This window comes from Cyprinodon tularosa, unplaced genomic scaffold (assembly GCF_016077235.1).
Source record: "Cyprinodon tularosa strain WSP-4 unplaced genomic scaffold, ASM1607723v1 ctg192, whole genome shotgun sequence".
Classification (NCBI taxonomy): Eukaryota; Metazoa; Chordata; class Actinopteri; order Cyprinodontiformes; family Cyprinodontidae; genus Cyprinodon; species Cyprinodon tularosa.
The window spans coordinates 486,886-504,436 of record NW_024038688.1 but is presented as its reverse complement, the minus strand read 5'-3'; the positions used below and the strand labels follow the sequence as shown (position 1 = coordinate 504,436).

General features: G+C 39.5%; 2 protein-coding genes across 2 annotated transcripts; one reads left to right on the top strand and one right to left on the bottom strand.

The window, feature by feature from the left end:
- Positions 1–254: 254 nt before the first annotated feature.
- On the top strand, positions 255–5,188 carry cunh12orf43 (chromosome unknown C12orf43 homolog). The gene is made up of 6 exons (XM_038283322.1): positions 255–404; positions 533–563; positions 4,100–4,198; positions 4,273–4,343; positions 4,432–4,519; positions 4,612–5,188. The coding sequence occupies exons 1-6, from the start codon at positions 284–286 to the stop codon at positions 4,925–4,927; spliced, it is 726 nt and encodes a 241-aa protein (XP_038139250.1). The 5' UTR covers positions 255–283; the 3' UTR covers positions 4,928–5,188.
- On the bottom strand, positions 4,920–15,348 carry hnf1a (HNF1 homeobox a). Its single transcript, XM_038283316.1, has 10 exons — positions 14,821–15,348; positions 11,469–11,668; positions 11,178–11,358; positions 10,588–10,790; positions 9,233–9,375; positions 9,024–9,165; positions 8,745–8,933; positions 8,553–8,668; positions 8,395–8,479; positions 4,920–5,464 (listed from the first exon to the last, which is right to left on the bottom strand). The coding sequence occupies exons 1-10, from the start codon at positions 15,108–15,110 to the stop codon at positions 5,334–5,336; spliced, it is 1,680 nt and encodes a 559-aa protein (XP_038139244.1). The 5' UTR covers positions 15,111–15,348; the 3' UTR covers positions 4,920–5,333.
- Between the last annotated feature and the right edge of the window lie 2,203 nt (positions 15,349–17,551).

Here is a 17,551-nt window from a genome sequence, read left to right as displayed (position 1 = left end):
TAAAAAACTGAAATGCAGTTTTGATAGAATCAACAGCTCAAATGACACTAATAACATTTGTTTTTACTGTCTTTTTTTAATGATAAAATGCAATAAAAAAAATCTTAAAATGTCCAAATGATGTATTTGGACCTAATACTAACATACAAAATGTTAAAGTATGAAAACAAAAGAAAACTAATGAATTAAAAACAGTTAGGGCGGCGTCCAATGAGATAAAGGACTACATTACCCAGAATCCTCGGTTGAAAACAGAGCGAAAGAAGCAGCACGTGGTTTGAAGATGGCGTCTGGCGCTGGAAGGATGGTGAGAGTTTCCAGTGAGTCCAGCAGCAGCGACGATGAGGAGCTTAAAAGATGCAGGGAGGCTGTTTGGGACCAGAACCAGAATAACAAGACTAAAGGTGAAGGTTTTAGTTTAAGAGGCAGCGAGTAAATCTACCTGCGGCAGATCTTTGATTAAAACACACCAGTCTGTGTTCTAAATTAAAGTTAGTCTCACTTTAAATGATGCATGTTTGTCTGTTTTCAGATGTGGATGGAGTTAAACTGGAGTCAAAGCGGTGAGTTTTAGATTCACACATTTTATAGAAACTAAACCTCATAGAAATAGACTGTCTAGATCTGGGCTTCAAGTTAAAGAAGGAAAGTCTGAGAGTAAATTTTTACAGCTGGATGAAGGAGAGAGTTTTAATCTGAGATGCTCTGATCAGACATTTCAGTCATTTATCATTTTAAACCTTTATTTCTTTTGTTGTTGTTTTTGTCAGACAGATACAGAAAAGCACCAATTATCTAGTTACAGTAACATTGATCAGAACAACATACTTTGAGCAGTGAGCACTTATCAGCAACTGTCCAGCTTTTTCTTTTTTTTGTCTTCCCTACACAAATAACATAAAACAAGGCAACAATAATAATAATAAAAAAAAGCAGTACAGCAACAACGTAGATAACAAACCTACGGAAAAGGATTAGGGCCACTAAAAAAAGAAAAAAAAAGTTAACTTATTTTTTTATTTTATTTTAGATTAGTATGGGGAAAAAAAGTCAGAATTCTGACTTTAATCTCAGAATTCTAACTTTTTTCTCAGAATTCTGACAGCTAACACACATGTTAGCATCAAGCCATAGCCATGTCTGTTTTAGAGACTAGCTCTCTTGTTTTAATGACCTTCTGCTCCTCCATTAATGAGGGGACCCCTCAGGCACGTAAAAAGTTGCCTAATTCCGTCATTTTCCACCAATGGCCACCTCAAACAACTCACATCTTTGTCAGTGAAGCTGAGTGCTCCACATCTCTTCCTTTATGGCGCCCATCTACATTAATTGAATTCTGACTTTTTTCCCATTCTAAACTGAAATAAAATTTTAAAATCAGTTAACTTTTTTTTCCAGTGGCCCTAATCCTCTTCCATGCAAACCAGACCTACAATATATAACATAAATCACAAAACAAGACATCACTAAAACACCCTAGAAAGTCTATTATAGCAATCCTGTTCCTGTATCTAATAAAATATAAGGAGACACATTTACATGTCCAGCAGTTGAGCCAGGAATGGACCCCATACCTGATTGAATGTGTCTTCCCTCCCAGCCACCCTATAGGTGACCCATTAGTAGCCGGCCATTGAACTTAGAACCTGCATCCACTCCTTAAACCTGGACTGAGTGGGAGATTTCCAGTGGCGTAATCCTGCACCCTGTTGTCATAGATAAACAGCACCAAGATTTCTGATGTTTTGACATTTTAATGTTATCTGGAAGTAATCCTAACAGGCATAATGCAGGGTTTCTGACCAACAACTTATTCACAAACAAAATAATCACATTCCACATGTCTTTAGTTTTATCACACTCATATAACATATGCAGAGTTCCAACCTTTCCATTACATCTCCCACATAATCAGTGTTTCTGAGTTTCAGTCTTGCCAGTTTGGAAGAGGTCCAGTAGGATCTATTTTAGTTGAGGTTGTGCTTCAGTGCCATGATGAACATTATTTAATCCAATCATTTCCTGGAATCGTTAGACCTAGATCCCTATCGTTTAACCTTAATTTCTAAATACCCGAGCACACAATCTTACAAATTACAAGATAGTTTTTCCTGAAAAATAACAATAAAAATAAAATCCAAGAAAGAATATTTATTGAAAGATCAAATGAGAGATTAAGAGGAGATATAATGCATTTATTGTTATAAAAGAACTGAGGATATTACAAATGTTTTCTGCATAATTAATAATGTATTTTAAATCACCTGTCATGAGATGTTACTATTAAACAAGCTAAAGTGAAATGCGATTAGGGATTAGATGTTTTGATAAAAACTAAATGAGCAACTGAAAATAATTTCTGAAATATGATCAATATTTAACTGCATGCTGAGACACTATGTGATTTTCTAAAGGTTCTGTGTATAACACACAACTGTCTGTCATTTACAGTAATTACTTTAAAAATATATATATATATTTTTTTTTAAAAATGGGAGAGGATGTAGTTTGGTAGTAACAAAATAATTTCAATGACAGTTAATGTCTGTTTAACAGGAAACCTAATTAAATATGTCAACAGTTAGATGCAAGATGGTTCACTGTATTACCGTATTTTTCAAGACCATAAGGCGCACCGTACTAAAAGGCGCAGTCTCAGTTATGTGTGCCATTACTGTATTTAACACACACATAAGGCGCACCGGACTATAGGGCGCGGGTTTTATATACCGGTACATGTCCTCTACTACGTTTAAATACCTCTACTGCGTATTTAAAAATAGAGTGGGAGCAAAACTGAGTATGTTTGTGCTTTATTCATGTATTTATTACAAAGTATTAATCAAACCCATCATAGTCATCATCCACTGTTTCTGAATTAAACAGCTGCGCTAAATCCGACATGCCAATTTCCCCTTCTTCGCTGTCAGAGTCACTTTCCGTGCTGGGCAGCTCCTCGGAAATGATGGCGGCTTTTGCGAAAGCTTGAACAACAGAGCCAGCAGACACGTTAGTCCAAGCATCAACAATCCATCCGCAAACGGTGGCGTAACTTGCCCGGCGCTGCCTTCCACTTTTTGTGAAACTGTGGTCTCCATCTGTCATCCGTCGCTCCCATGCCGCTCGCAGCCTTACTTTGAACGGCCGCTTCACACCGATGTCGAGCGGTTGAAGTTCCTTTGCTGCATCTTCTTCACCTGTCAGATTCATTAATCTTGAATTCTCTCGTGGCTGCTCGATTTAGGGTAGCTGATAGCCTTCAGTTTAAACTGTGCTTCATAGGCGTGTCTCTTTGCCATTTTCAGGGTTGTTAAGACAACAACGTTCTGCATAAAGCACGTACCTGTTCTTTTATACACAATCATCACCCACACTTCCCCCTTTAACGTTCTCATGGTGGTCTCAACAACGTCCGCAGTAACAACACACATAGGGCGCACCGCACTATATAAAAGACGTTTATATGCGCCTTATAGTCGTGAAAATACGGTAAATAAACATTCTCTGCACCACGTCTCACAGACACAGATACCTTTTAACACTCAGTTTTCCTTCACTTAGTAAAGACTCTTCCAGAATAGTCAGTGTTTCTATTAATGCAAAGTGTTGGGACTTAAAAAACAAACAAACCGGGGACTTAAGTCTCTGACCTGACAATGACGGGTAAAACATAACCCATCGCACCCCCACCATGGACTGTTCTCCCTGCTGCCCGATGCAGGTCCAGCAGATTCCAGAACAGTTTCTTTCCCACCGCCGTTAGACTGCTGAATGTTGTATAAAATGTAAAAAAAAACAACAACAAACATTTTATACAACATAAAAAAATATATATATCTTCTTACCTTTATCACGGCTGCAGTAAAAAAAAAAAAAGAATATGTCTTGAGAGCTGTACTGAACAAAATTTCTTTTTTTATACACTCTGTGTACAAAATGACAACAAAGTCTCTCTAATTAACTTCATGCTGCCTTTTGGAAACACATTCAAACTAATTTTGACTGTGAAATAAACAAAAACAAAAAAAATCAACATTTATTACCTCAGCCCCCTAATTAGCAAAAAAATGCACAGTGAGTAAATGCTGTTATTTAACAGTGTTGTCGTTGCGGAGCATGACCACGATGGAAACGAGCTCCAGGTCACCCAGGGGTTTCGGACACATGTGGCTAAAAAGTTGGAGCATCTTCTGGACAGGTAGAGAAAAACCTGAACCCTCAGATCACCATGACAGTTTCTCCTAATATGAATCAGCGTTTCTTTTCTTTCAGCTTCATCTCAGAAACTCAACCTGCAGCCTTGAAAGGTCTGCAGTCCCAATCTGATGATGAGGATGATGAAGGTAGATATCTAGGATTATATTTAAGCAGATTTGGTGCCACGGAAACCTGCTTCACTCCTTCTAATCTCATCTGCTTCTTTCCGTTCAGGATTTCGCCTGTTTTCCACGTCGGTTCCAGGACAGGAAGCTGCTAAGCCTTCATCACCTCCCAGATGTCGTCCTCCTCTCAGCTCAAGGTTTTTAGATTTTTCCTCCATTTTTTAAAAACATTAAGTTGTAGAAATGTTTCCCTTTAACACAAAGTTCTGCGTTTCTTTGCTGTTTGCAGCGACAGCGACAGTGAGATGGAGACACGGCTGAAAGAAGCAGCGGTGTCCATCACTGACCTGTTACCTCCTGCAACACACTCCTCTTCCTCTGCAGAGCCTCCTGCCTCAGAGGTCAGAGCAAAAAAGAAAAGAGTAGAAGAAGAGCATCGTGTCAAGAAGAAGAAGAAACGGAACAAGGAAGAGGAAAAGCAGGAGGACTCTGAATGCTCCGCTCTTTATCAAAGCAGCGGCGAGCAGGAACGCCCTGCAGGCGACGTCAGACGGAAAAAGAAGAAGAAGCATAAAAAAAATACAGAAGAAGAATCTCCGAGCTAATTTTTTATTCTACCGTTTACTGATTCTGTGCTTTATGTTGAGGCGAAAATAACTCAGACACCCGCTTGTTTATGAAACATCTTTACATCCATTGTTCAAGTTTATATATATATATATATAAAAAAAAATCCTTGTGGAAAGTGAAAAAAAAGCATTTAAAGAAGCAAATTAAAAACAATGTCGGTAACTTTCCGTCGCCGAAGTTAGAATTTCTGAGAACAGCAAAATATTTGAATAAATACATGTTGATGTTGATCTGAATTCAGCAGTTTTTAGCATTTGAATTTTCTCTCATATATCAGTTCTTGGTACCATTAGGAGCTGAGTCTTCCTCTCAGACATCACAGGTTCTGGTTCTCCTGGACCTTCTGAGTCCAGCTCTATGGCAGATGATGCCGCTAAGGGCTTACTGGGCTGTGGACACCATCTGCGTGGGCATGTAGGAGCTGATGTCTGTTGGCGAAGGTGAGAGGAGGTGAGACTGATGGCGCTCTGTCGTCTGGGAGGAAGGGTACAACTCCAGGCTCTCAGAGGAAGCTGTTTATGAAAGAAGAGTGATTTTAGAAAACATCAGCTTGGACGTCTCATGGTTTGAATATTTGCTTGATTTAGGATCTGGGTTGTAAACAAATAATATCACTAATTTTCCCTGGAAAATTCAGATTTAAAATATTTATATCTACCAAAGAGGTTTGTTTCTGAAAAAAAAAAAAAAACCTATAGAAGCTCATTAAACGATAGAGGGGCTTTAATTTAGAAAAAAAAATTTCTTTATTACAACTTACTAAAAGAAAAAGCCATGTTAAACATGACTTCTACCTGAATCAATGTTTAATGAAAAGTAATATAATAAATAATTTAATGTTATCCAATGTGATCTCACATTGCAGAAATTTATTTCTGCATTTAACCCATCCCCTTGGCAGCAGAGGGCTGCCTTTGTGTGGCACCCGGGGAGCAGTGTGGGGTAAAGGGTCTTTGCTCAGGGACCCAGACTGCTGCTCCCTGCTGCAAAGAGGATTTCTGCACATTTTTAAAAACGACAGATGTTGTCTATAAGGGTCTTGCTCAGGGACCCAGAGTCCAGGTTGTGGGGATCGAACCGGGTACTTGCACTCTTCTTAGAGCACAAGTGCACTGCTCTAACTACTAGGCCGACACTCCCCTGTGAAGCTGAAAATGCTGTTTAGCTTGACATAATTACTGAGCAGCATTAAAATGACCTTCCTGGTTCTTGGATGATATTTCTTTAGTGATGAGCTCCAAATCTTAGAGGTTAGAATGTCTCTTTGCCATCACTCTAATACTCTGTGCAGCTGCAAAACATCAATGATACTTCCAGTTAGAGGAACTGCTTTGGTTAAATCAATAAATTACTTTAAGTATAAATCTGATGTGTATAAATAAATGCATAGAGTATTATTTCAAGTTTTTAGCAATTAAATGTCTATAAACTATTATTTATAAAAACAGAATAAACAGAACAGGAGTAAAGATAAAGAAATGATCCACAGGGTTCAAAAGTGAAAGTTACTTCAAACAAAATGGATTTTATATACTGATTGCTTATTGGCCCAGAGCATGTAGGCGTGCTCTATCACAGTGCACAAGTAGGAAAAATACAGGCTATAAACTCATAAACAGGTTTTCAAACAGCAAAAGTTAAATTTCTACACTAGTTAAATCCCTCTTCAGTGCCATTAACCCCGTTCTATTCCCATTTCATTCCCATAAATAAACCTATATCAGCAAGTATGCATCAGTTCTATATGCTCTAATAAAAAAAACTAAAGCGTAAATGTCTCTAAATTGTTAGGAAACCACCTCTGGGTGGTTACAAAGACACTATACAAAGACCTGTACTACTAAAATCATAATATAAGGATACAACATTTTTCAGTTGAGAATTGCTCAGGTTATTTTGCAAAAAAAAAAATTGGGAACAACAGAATAATAAATGCGAAAGTGTTTGATAGTGGGCTGAGCAGTGGGTAGCACTGGTGCTTTGCAGCAAGAAGGGTCAGGGTTCAATTCCCGGCCCAGGTTCTTTCTGCATGGAGTTTGCATGTTCTCCCTGAGCATGTGTGGGTTCTCTCCAGGTACCCCGGCTTCCTCCCACAGTCCAAAAACATGACCGTTAGGTTCATTGGTTTCTCTAAATTCTCCTTAGGTGTTAGTGTCTGAATGATTGTTTGTCTCTTTGTTGCCCTGTGAGGGACTGGCGACCTGTCCAGGGTGGACCCCGCCTCATGCCCGTAGACAGCTGGAGATAGACACCAGCAGCCCTTGCGACCCCAGCTGGGATTAAGCGGGACAGAAAATGGAAATGGATGGTGTTTGATAGTACAGTTAGAATTGGACTCAACAGGAATAACTTTTTTGGAGATGGTGGCATTAGAGAGAGTCTTTTATTTTTATAGAACACTTCAGAATTAACCGGAAGACTTTGTGAACAATGTCTGTTAGATGGATGGACCAAATTAAAGCACATAGCCCCTTGCTAAGAGGAAATCCAGATTTGCATGAAACACCCTAAACAAGTTGACCTGTACTCCTCTGAAGATCAAACCTTCTTTATGTTCCAATAGGGTTAACTGTCAGATTGCTACACTGCAAAGAAATTCTAGATATAAAAAAATATCTTAAACTAGGTTTATTAGCCCTCAATTTGAGTAGGTAAATATCTTTAAAGTGCCTTGAGATGACGTGTTGTGTATTAGCGCTATATAAACTGAAATGAACTTGAAATAAGACTGCAGTTATTTTTTTATCATTTTAAATGAAAATTTTCTTTTCCATTTTCAAAGTGTCTCACTTACCTCCTCAATTCAAGAATAAAATGCACTTATTTTAAGAAAAAACTGCAGTGTAACGCCTGGCAGAAATAGGGTCACACTGCAAAAATATTTTTTTCTTAAAATAGGTACTTCTTTTTTCTTGAATTGAGGGGGAAAGGGAGATACTTTGCCAAATGGAACAAGACAATTTACATTTGAAATAAGAAAAAAATAATTGCATTGTTTTATTTCAAGTGGATATCTAATTATTTTATTTGAAGAATAAAAATACTCATTCCATTGGTAGATCATCTTATTTACCTGCTCAAATTAAGGATAAATACACTTGATTTAAGACATTTTTACTAACATAGTTAATAAAAATGTCCCAAATCCCACCATTGATGGGTTAAATGTGGTAGCCAGACCTTTATTCAGCTCAAGACTGAGCCTAAAGAGGTTGTTTCTTCTAAAGGTCATCACACCTTTGATCTCACATAGTTCCTTTGAGTCCCAGAAGTTTTCATCACAGCTAATTTAGACAATCCTTACTTGGTGGGCTGTTCATATCAGTACTTAGTTCAGCTTTATGAACCGTCTCTGCGGTCCTGATTGCCCCTGAAAGAGATTTTTTCCCTTTGTGGTATTTGGATAGTGAGTGCTGAAGCTTTACTTGCCGCTGTACTCTACCTGGCACAGGTGTTTGTGGCTGCAGGTGTAAAGAGTCCTCCTGTAGAGGTGATTCTGTGTCCTCGTCAGGATCTGCCGTCAGGATCTACCAGAAGCAAAGTTTCAGATCATGGCTAAGTCCTCTCTAAGGATCTAAGAGTCCAAAGGAGTCTCCGTACCTGTCGGACTGCAGCGAGGCTGGTCAGCGTTCCCAGGCTGCTGCTGTCGGTAATGACCATGGCTTGAGACAGCAGGCTGGACGAATGGTACTGAGGCGACTCAGACTTGTTATACACTGTCACGAGGGAGACATGAATGAATCTTTGCCTCCTGGGTGATGCTGAATTGATGTTATTCTGTTGAGGCCTTACTGTGACATGGCAGCTGCGCCATGGTCGCCATGAACGGGCTGGCGGCCATGTGACCCTGAAGATGCTGGGGAAGGGCCTGCTGGTGGGATGCGTGAAGCTGCTGCTGGAATGAAATCGGCTGTAGAGTGGTGAAGCCGGCCCCCATGTTGTTAATGACGGGGACGGTCTGTGACTGCGTAGGGGCCAAACCTGTGAAACATCGGGCATAGACCTCACTCTTAGAATTTTTTATTTTTCCTCCCAGCCAAGTAAAGAGAGTGAGTCCTGAGCTGGAACTACCTATTAGGAGGGAAGATTCACCCAGACTCATGACGCTGGGCACCGAGGCCATGATGAGGCTCTGTGAGGAGGCTGGGGAGGCTGAAAGGCTGTGCAAGGATGTCAGAGTGCTTACTGGGGGCAGTGGTCCACTGCCAGACACCTGCATGGGGGAGAGGTTTGGTCATGGTGGTAGCATTAGTGGGTTGGTTCAACAGCAGGACACTTACCAGTTTGGGGTTATGAGACTCTAGGAGTGTATGGCTGGGTTCTAGTTGGACAGGACTGACCACAAGACGCCCCATGCGCTCCCCTACGCTGCTTCTTGCTGTGCTGCCTGTTTCGCAGGAGATTTGCTGGCTGTATTTCACACCTACAAAGGTAACACGAAAAAGAATTCAGGACAAAAAAACAGGCTGTAGATTTTCACACATCAGTGGTAGAACCGGTCCAACTATTTTTTAAGAAATCCGATGCTGGTGTAGATTCTCAGTCATCCAGGTCGTAGTCATTCAAAAAAAAAAAAGTTAAAAACAAAACCACTGGAAGTTTTTTTTCTCTAAGAAAAACATCAAAGACGTGCTTCAAACCTGTGGATACCCTAACTGGGCCTTTGTCCAATCAGCAAAGAAATTCAAAAGACATGCAGCAGAACATAACGATTGAGTGCAGAAACATCGCCATCCCATATGTTGCTGGAGTATCTAAAAAAATTAAAGAGAATTTTATCCAAACACAAAATCCCAGTATATTTCAAACCAAACAGGACCCTTAGACAGAGGCTAGTGCATCCTAAGAACAAAAGAACCAGACCTAAGATCAGCTGAGTGGTGTATGCAGCTTAATGCAGTGAGGAATGCTCTGATCTTTATATTGGAGAAACCAAACAACCTTTCCACAGACGCATGGCTCAACACAGGACTTTGTCCTCCAGACAAGACTCTGTTGTCCACCTGCACCTTAAGGATGAAGGACATTGCTTTGAAGACCAACATTTTCCCATTTTGGACAAAGAAGACTGGTGGTTTCAAAGAGGTGCGAAGGAAGCCATTTACATTAAGAGAGAAAAAACAACCTTAAACAAAGGGGGAAGACTCAGGTTTCAGCTCTAGAAAACCTATAAAGCAGCTTTGGAGTTGATTCCTTCCCACTATCTCCTCAATCCTCATCGCCACACAGATGTCCAAAACATCGCTCCTGCTATCCAGGCCAATAACGACTCCAACAACTCCCCATTACAGATACCTGGACCAGTTTCGGTTTAACTGGCAGGCCAACAACGACCTTAACGACTCCCTATTACAAGGGATGATGCTGCTTCGGTTCAGTTTGCATGCTTTCTAAGCCATAACAAGGCTTTTGTAGGGCAATTCCATAAAGCCTGGAGCTCCACATTACCCCAAACATTTTGAATTGAGAAAGCTCTCTGGATGGGAAGCGAAACGTCTTCAAACTTGGAGAAAATAAAAACTCCAGTGATTTTGAGACCATCTTGGTCTCCATCTTAAAGGAACTGCCTTCTGTTTTTACTTTTTGTCTCCCAAGTATTGACATGTGAAGTTGCATAAGCAGGTTGGATAATTACCGTGCTCAGGACTTGGAGCAAGATTTGCATTAGAGGATGAAGCTGACTGGCTGTTGAAAGACGTGTCGAGTGCCAGCTTGTGACGAAACGCCTCCTCTTTGCGCCGGTTGGCAAACCAGTTGTAGACTCGGACTTCAGTAACCAGGTTTGATCCCAGACCAGCGAGCTGGGAGGGAGATACTCCCCTCTGGAGACACTCCGCTCTGAAACATTAGGAACAAACTCAAAGATCACTCCTCAACAACTGGAACTGACTAAATAAAATAAAGTACTGGGCATTATGTTCTTGGTCCTTGATGCTTACTTTGACCACCTTAAATAGATACGAATAATGCAATCTGAAAATGCCTAACCCCAAATCTATTGCCATTACAACCTAGACCACGTCAATTGGGCTACAGTCTTTTTCTTGACACTTCCTAATGCTGCTAAAATTTCCCAAAATGTTCTCCTGCTGCTTGATATACTGCATCCAAACCATTAAGAGGTCCTATAAAAAAGACACAAGCTGTGTTATTTGCTTCCCCTCTGTGGTCATAATGTAAGCCCATATTGCCCTTTAACTGCATGAAATTAAGATCTTGTCTCACCTGTTGCATTCCTCCACCAACCCTTCTCTTTCATCCTTGCTTGGGTTCTTCTGACGCTCGTAGGCATTGAAGAGGATCTGTAGGGATGCCGGACCCCACTTGAACCTGTTCCTGCGTCCTTTCTTGGTTTCCTCTCCATGGTCCTCCACTGGTGCAAGACCATGTTTAGCATTGGTAAATTCTAGATAGAGCAGATGACATCTCTCACTAATTACATCTTCTGTTGTTCTTGGGTTAGGTTTGGATTTAAATAAAGCATGGCTTGCACCCCTCTGCAGCTGTTGTACTCACGCTGGCTGATCTCGCACTGCTTCTTGACGTACCAGCTGTACAGAGCAGCTCTCTTCTGGTTTTTCATGGGTGTGCCTTTATTGAGGTGCTGTGAGAGGTGGGACTGATTGAGACCTGTAGACTCTACCACCTCCCTCTGAGGTAGGTTGTGCTGCTGCATGTAGCTTTTCACAATTTTTGCAACCTGCCAGGGGTCCTCTCTGTTCAGCAGAAATAAAAATAATTAAAAAAAACAATTCGAAAAATTAAAAACTCTCCGTTACAAAATTTTGGAGGTGATTTCGGAAATTTATTTTGATCCAAGAAAAGTCAACTGGGCTAATATCCGAAGTCATTTTTTATCTGTCGATTGATTTGCCTGTTTAAAATGTATAATGGCAGAGCTTGGAAAATTTAGAGGATGTTTTAGACTCTGTTGGTTTTATTCTTGTAAAACCAACAAACAAAAAGAGTTCGAAATGTATTTTTTAACAAGTGTCTTTGATGTTTGAATGCAGAATAAAAGTTGAAGCTTTGCGGATTGTAGTTTGACATTCAAGCATCAAATAAGAATGCAACACTGAAATTATTCTTCCTAAAAACATTTGAGGATCCCAGAAAAATGCATTTAACATGAGAGCTAATATATACCAATATTCATGGGCTGTCTTCTATGAGATTGCACAAGTACAACATGGAGATCTTCAAATACCGTCTCAGCTCTATTATCATAGATCAGGAGTCACTAACCTTTTTAAGGCAGACGGCTACTTCATGGGTACAGAGTCATAATAATTTAACTTTACTGATCTCACATTGGAGAAATTTACCTCTGCATTTAACTCATCCCCTTCAGTGGGCAGTGGGCTGCCATTGTGGCAATTGGGGGTTAAGGGTCTTGCTCAGAGACCCAGAGTGTCAGTGTGTGGGAGTGGGGTTCAAACTCAGAACCTCAGGATTCCAAGCCCTATATCCTAACCACTTGGCCACCACTCCCGCTAGGGCTACCAATACTGAACTGGAGGGATCAGCATCCGCCTTAAACTCATGCATAAAAAGCACATTTTTTATGTTTCTTTAATTTTCTTGTAGATATTGTCATTATGAAATCTATAAAAGCTTAAATGCTCTATAAATGTTTAAAAAAGAACAGCAACAGAGTAAAATAACCAGTATCTCCCTCAGAAGACACTGCGGGAGCACCACGTTGGTGACCCCTGTTGGTTCTTCCCTTTAATTAATCCTAAATGTAGTCAACAGAGCTCAGTTATGATGTGACAATGAAGAAAGGTTGATTTTTGTGTTCACTAAACTATTTCTCTGTTCATCTTTTAAATTCTGTTTAGATTTTTTACCCATTTTATTGATACTGAGAGTGAGAAAAGAAAGACCTGGATCTCTGCAGTGTGACCATAACAAGATGGAGGACAGTAGCAGGCTTTAACCCCTATATTTACATTTTTAACACCCAGTGAGTACTCTTTTTTTTTTTTTTTTTTTTTTTTCCGCCAATGAGTTGATAAAAAGAATCTGTCGTAAAAATTGAGGACAGGGACATAAATAAAACTGCTAGCTACAGATGTTAGCTTTAAAGTAGCTAATACTCAGCTCATGTATTTTTGCTAATTTATTACACTTTCTATCATTTTTACATTACATTTTCTGTAAACAGAACCTATATTGTTCATATATTATACCAGTAATGCTCCTTATATTGTCCATTTTAAAATCTGTTGCTGCTGAATGAAACTTTGTTTCCAAGTTTGAAGACATTTCTCTTCCCATCCAGGAAGCTTTCTCAATTCAAAATGTCAGAAATAGCGTTGAGTTTGAGGTTTTATAGAAGGGACCAAAAACAAAGCCTTGTTTTGGCCTAAAAAATGTGCAAATTGAACTGGAAAAACGGGTCCACTCCTTAGGAACCGGGGTTGTTTGAGTTATGAGTTAGTCTGCAATACCGATGCCTGTCTATGTCTCGGAAACAGGGTCGTTAGAGGGAATTGTTGGCCTGGCTGAAACAGAAACAATTCCCTCAAATGACCGCCATTCTACAGGGGTGGATCCGCTCGTCCAGTTCAATTTGTATGTTTTCTAACTCTATAAGACTTAAAAAAGCCTTGAACTCAAAGCAGTTTCTGACATTTTGAATTGAAAATGTTTCCTGGATAGGAAGCCAAATGTCTTTAAACTTGGAAACAAAGTCCAGTGGATTGTTTTTTTTACTTTTTTGGGGAATTTAAAATCTGTTACTTAGATAAAATAGATCAACAGCCTCATAGGACCAGATTGTGAGACTCTATTCCTTCAACAAATGAAATCAGTATTTGCAAACAGCTCATGTAACTATATGTCTGATATGAAAATATGTCTGATTATCTGCACATGTAACCACCTATAAGAAATGCAAATGTTTCCCATCAGTTTTTCTCCTCTCAGACTGTGTTTTTCCTTTAGCAGAGACCAAATGATTTTCACTTTTTATGTGTTGTCATAGTTGTGACCGCTACTAGTTTCTGTTGAAGTATTGAACAGGCCCAGGCAGTGACAACACTGGGCTTAATGTGAATCCACTCACAGGGAAGTAGCATACAGGCTTATTGACAGAGAGAGATAAGAGAGAGCACACTGGAGCAAAGTCCAGCTCTTTCAGACCACTGGAGGGGAAGAAACATGTAAAAGGTTTATGGGGCCTAATTTAACGTCCGGACTCTCAGTCTGAAAGCTGTAAAAATACACAATACCTCAAAAGACTCCACTAGAAGCAGAAAATACTCGAATGCAGGTTTAATTACGTTAAATGTTTTATGAATCACCTGCGAAATGGCGAGCCTTTTAAGGTTTTTATATATGGAGCGTGTCTGTAAAGAACGTTTCGGGTCCAAATCTGCTCTTAAAGGCACACTCAGAAATATTGCTTAAGCGTTATGCAAACATAGTGTCCTGTTACCGGCCCCACTCCATTAATCTTCACCTACCTGTATGCATGGAGCTTATTTATTAAGAAATGGCAAGGGAATAATGATGGGGTGGGTAATTAGTAACTAGCAAAGGAGGAACCCTCTTTAAATTCGCCTCAGAAGCCAGATTGCAGAGAGAGAAACAGAGAAGCATGTGAAGGAGGTTGGATTTAGGAAAGAGAAGAACCGAGCCGAGGAAAAAGGTTTTAGACAGGAAACGGTTCTGGTCAGACCTCTGAGGCTCCACAGGTGACGGGGAATCGAACTATCTTATGAGGATGTTCTCAATTTTTCCAAACTTAACCTGATTTGTTTAGGACCGAAAAACCTGCTGTGTGTCCAAAACGCTTTAGTTAGACATTAAGCTGGCTTCGCCGTTGCCATGGAATCTCCAGAAAACTTTGGGATGTACTCACTGCAGTAACCGGTCCACCTCGGCCCTCAGCTTGGACGCCTCGTCTGGAGGAAGCTTCTCAAACTCTCGGAATATAGGAGGAGGGAAATCCATCTCCCCCTCCTCGGAGCTCTCTCCATCCCCCTTCTCGGCCCCGGCACTGGCCCTGCTGCGCTCCAGCTCCCCCACGGCTTGGACCAGGACGTCCCGGGACAGTCCGGACTCCAGCAGGGCCCAGATGAGCTGCTCCTGAAGGGCGGTCAAACGGCTGGGCCTCGCCTCGGCCGCCCTCGCCCTCTCCTCTCCCTCCATTGGTCTTATCGCGCTGCTGCCTCACAAACAAACACCACTATGTGCTCTCCCTGTCACTCTCAAATAGCAGCCAGACGGCCTGCGCTGGGCCTCATGGTTTTTATACGTGCAGCCAGTCCTCAGATGACAAAAAGCAATACTTTCATTTTTCTCTGCTGAATTTCCTCCTGATACGTCCTCGGCTGCCTGGTTTTTGCTCTCCACCTGCTGTTTTCCTTTCAAAGGTCAATTTTCCTTTTTTTTCTTTTTACCGTCCTCCTTTTCACCCCCTCCTCCTTACACAGCGCCCTGTGAACTTTGTCCCCTCTCCCTCAGTCCCCAACAGTGACTAAAGTACAATTTAAAAACAATAACTAAGCATGAGCAAGGTTACATTTTCCGTTACCACTGCAGAAAAAGGAAATAAACGAGAAGTTGTGATTGCAGAGCACATCTTACCTTTAATCTAAAACTAATTTTTAGGACAAATAATCAAATTTGATTTATCTGTTTTCTTTATAGCATCACAGCTGCTTAAATTACTTTAAAAATATGATTAAAAAATTAATTTGAAGTCATATCTTAGTGATTCAGAGCAGTGTAAATGACTGTAGAGCAGGTACAGCGTGATAAGTTAAATTTGCCAGTAGGGGTCGCTGTTGTGTCATGCATTGATTATTCTGACCTTGTTTAAGGTCATCAGCAAAGGAACTTTCACTTAATTCACTATTTCAGGTTTTTAAAAAACACCTAAACTGAGAATAGTTCAATATTTCATACATGAGCGTTTTATTGTATTAATATCAGTATAATTTGTCTAAATGTATAAAATTTAGCAGTTTAAAGAGGAGTTCAGAAAAGAGAAATTGAACCCCATAAGAAAAAATATTTAGATTTTAAGAATTAGACCTAGAGAAACTTAATCAACATTTTGTATACACATGGTGTATTCAAAATGAAATTTCTTTTTGTGCGGCTCTCATGACATTTCCATTTCTTAAAGTGTAACAGTGATCAAATGAAAAAATGGTGATCAATTGTAAACATAAGACTTCAAGCTTTTTTTTCTCAGTTTTTTTAGTTTTAAATCATATTTTAGTAATATATAAACTGATAATGTTGATTAATGATTAGAAACGTTGAAAACCAAAAAATGTTGAGCATAATTTCAAGATTTTATAAAATAGGGAAACGCCATACTATAGGTACCCTTAGCAAATAGCAGTTTATTCAAGTATACTAAAAGTGCACTAATTTCATACTTAAAACCAGGCAGTGCACTTAGAGTTTACTTATTTTAAACTATATTTCATTTACTTAACAATAGTATAGGCAAGTGTACTTGCCTATACTATTGTTTACTTTATTGTTTACTAAAGTATACTACCGGTAAACTAAAAAATGTCCTAATTTAGTTTGAAAAAAGTATTACTTTAGTAATACTTCAAGTACACTAAAAGTACATTTTTCAGTATACTTTCTAAACTTATACTCATACTTAAGTATTCTTAATAGAATTTACTTCAAGTATACTACTTTTTGCTAAGGGTAGAAATGTCTTCCATCAAGCACCTAATTTAAAATGTATGGATGGGATCTATATCTGCAAAATTGGAAGTTTTATTTCTTGGTCTGAAAGAAAATTACACAAAATTTAAACTGTTCTTAAAAGTGAGAAACCTAACTAGTTTGTGATGAAACTGTGTTTTATTGAATGGAAAATGTAGATTGACTCAATGAACTCACAGTATTTTCCCACTACATCTGGGTCTTTGAGTAAGACCAGAGTAATGGAACACAGATTCACATCGGTTCAAATGACAGGCAGGAACACTCTCAGGTTTGTATTACATTCATTGCATGCATTAGAAGTGTCAGCTAGACAAATCTCCCTGCATGTCTCTGTCTGTCCAGCCAATAGGGGCTGACCTCCTGTGCATATCAATGGCTGCTACTTTACCGTGACACCCAGAGGATTCAGCATGGGCTCCTGCGGTGTGGATCCGTAAGGTGAGATGCTGGTAATTTGACAGGATGCAGATCATCCACCAAGCTACTTTTGGCTCCAGGTCTGAATGCAGCCGCATAGTTTCTCTATTTGCACAAAGTCAATCTGTGTTCGATTATTCTGGTCTTTCTCAAGAAAAACTGCTGAATTTGGGGATTGAAATTAAATTATACAACTGAAAAGTGAAATTAATGAAACTGAATTTTACAGAAATAACATCAAATTTTAAGGTGAATTATGCAGTTTTAAGTCATACATTTTTATTCTGTTTCACATCTTTAAATAGAGTTTCAGTTTAGTGAAGGTGACTTTTAAATCAACCCTTCCTACCTACTTTAACTTAAATTGTGCCAAAAAAGATTCCCTCACTGCATTTTAAATTCACTTTCTGACGACACTAGTACAATATATTTATGTCTGTATAAATGTGTGTGTGTATATATATGTATAAATG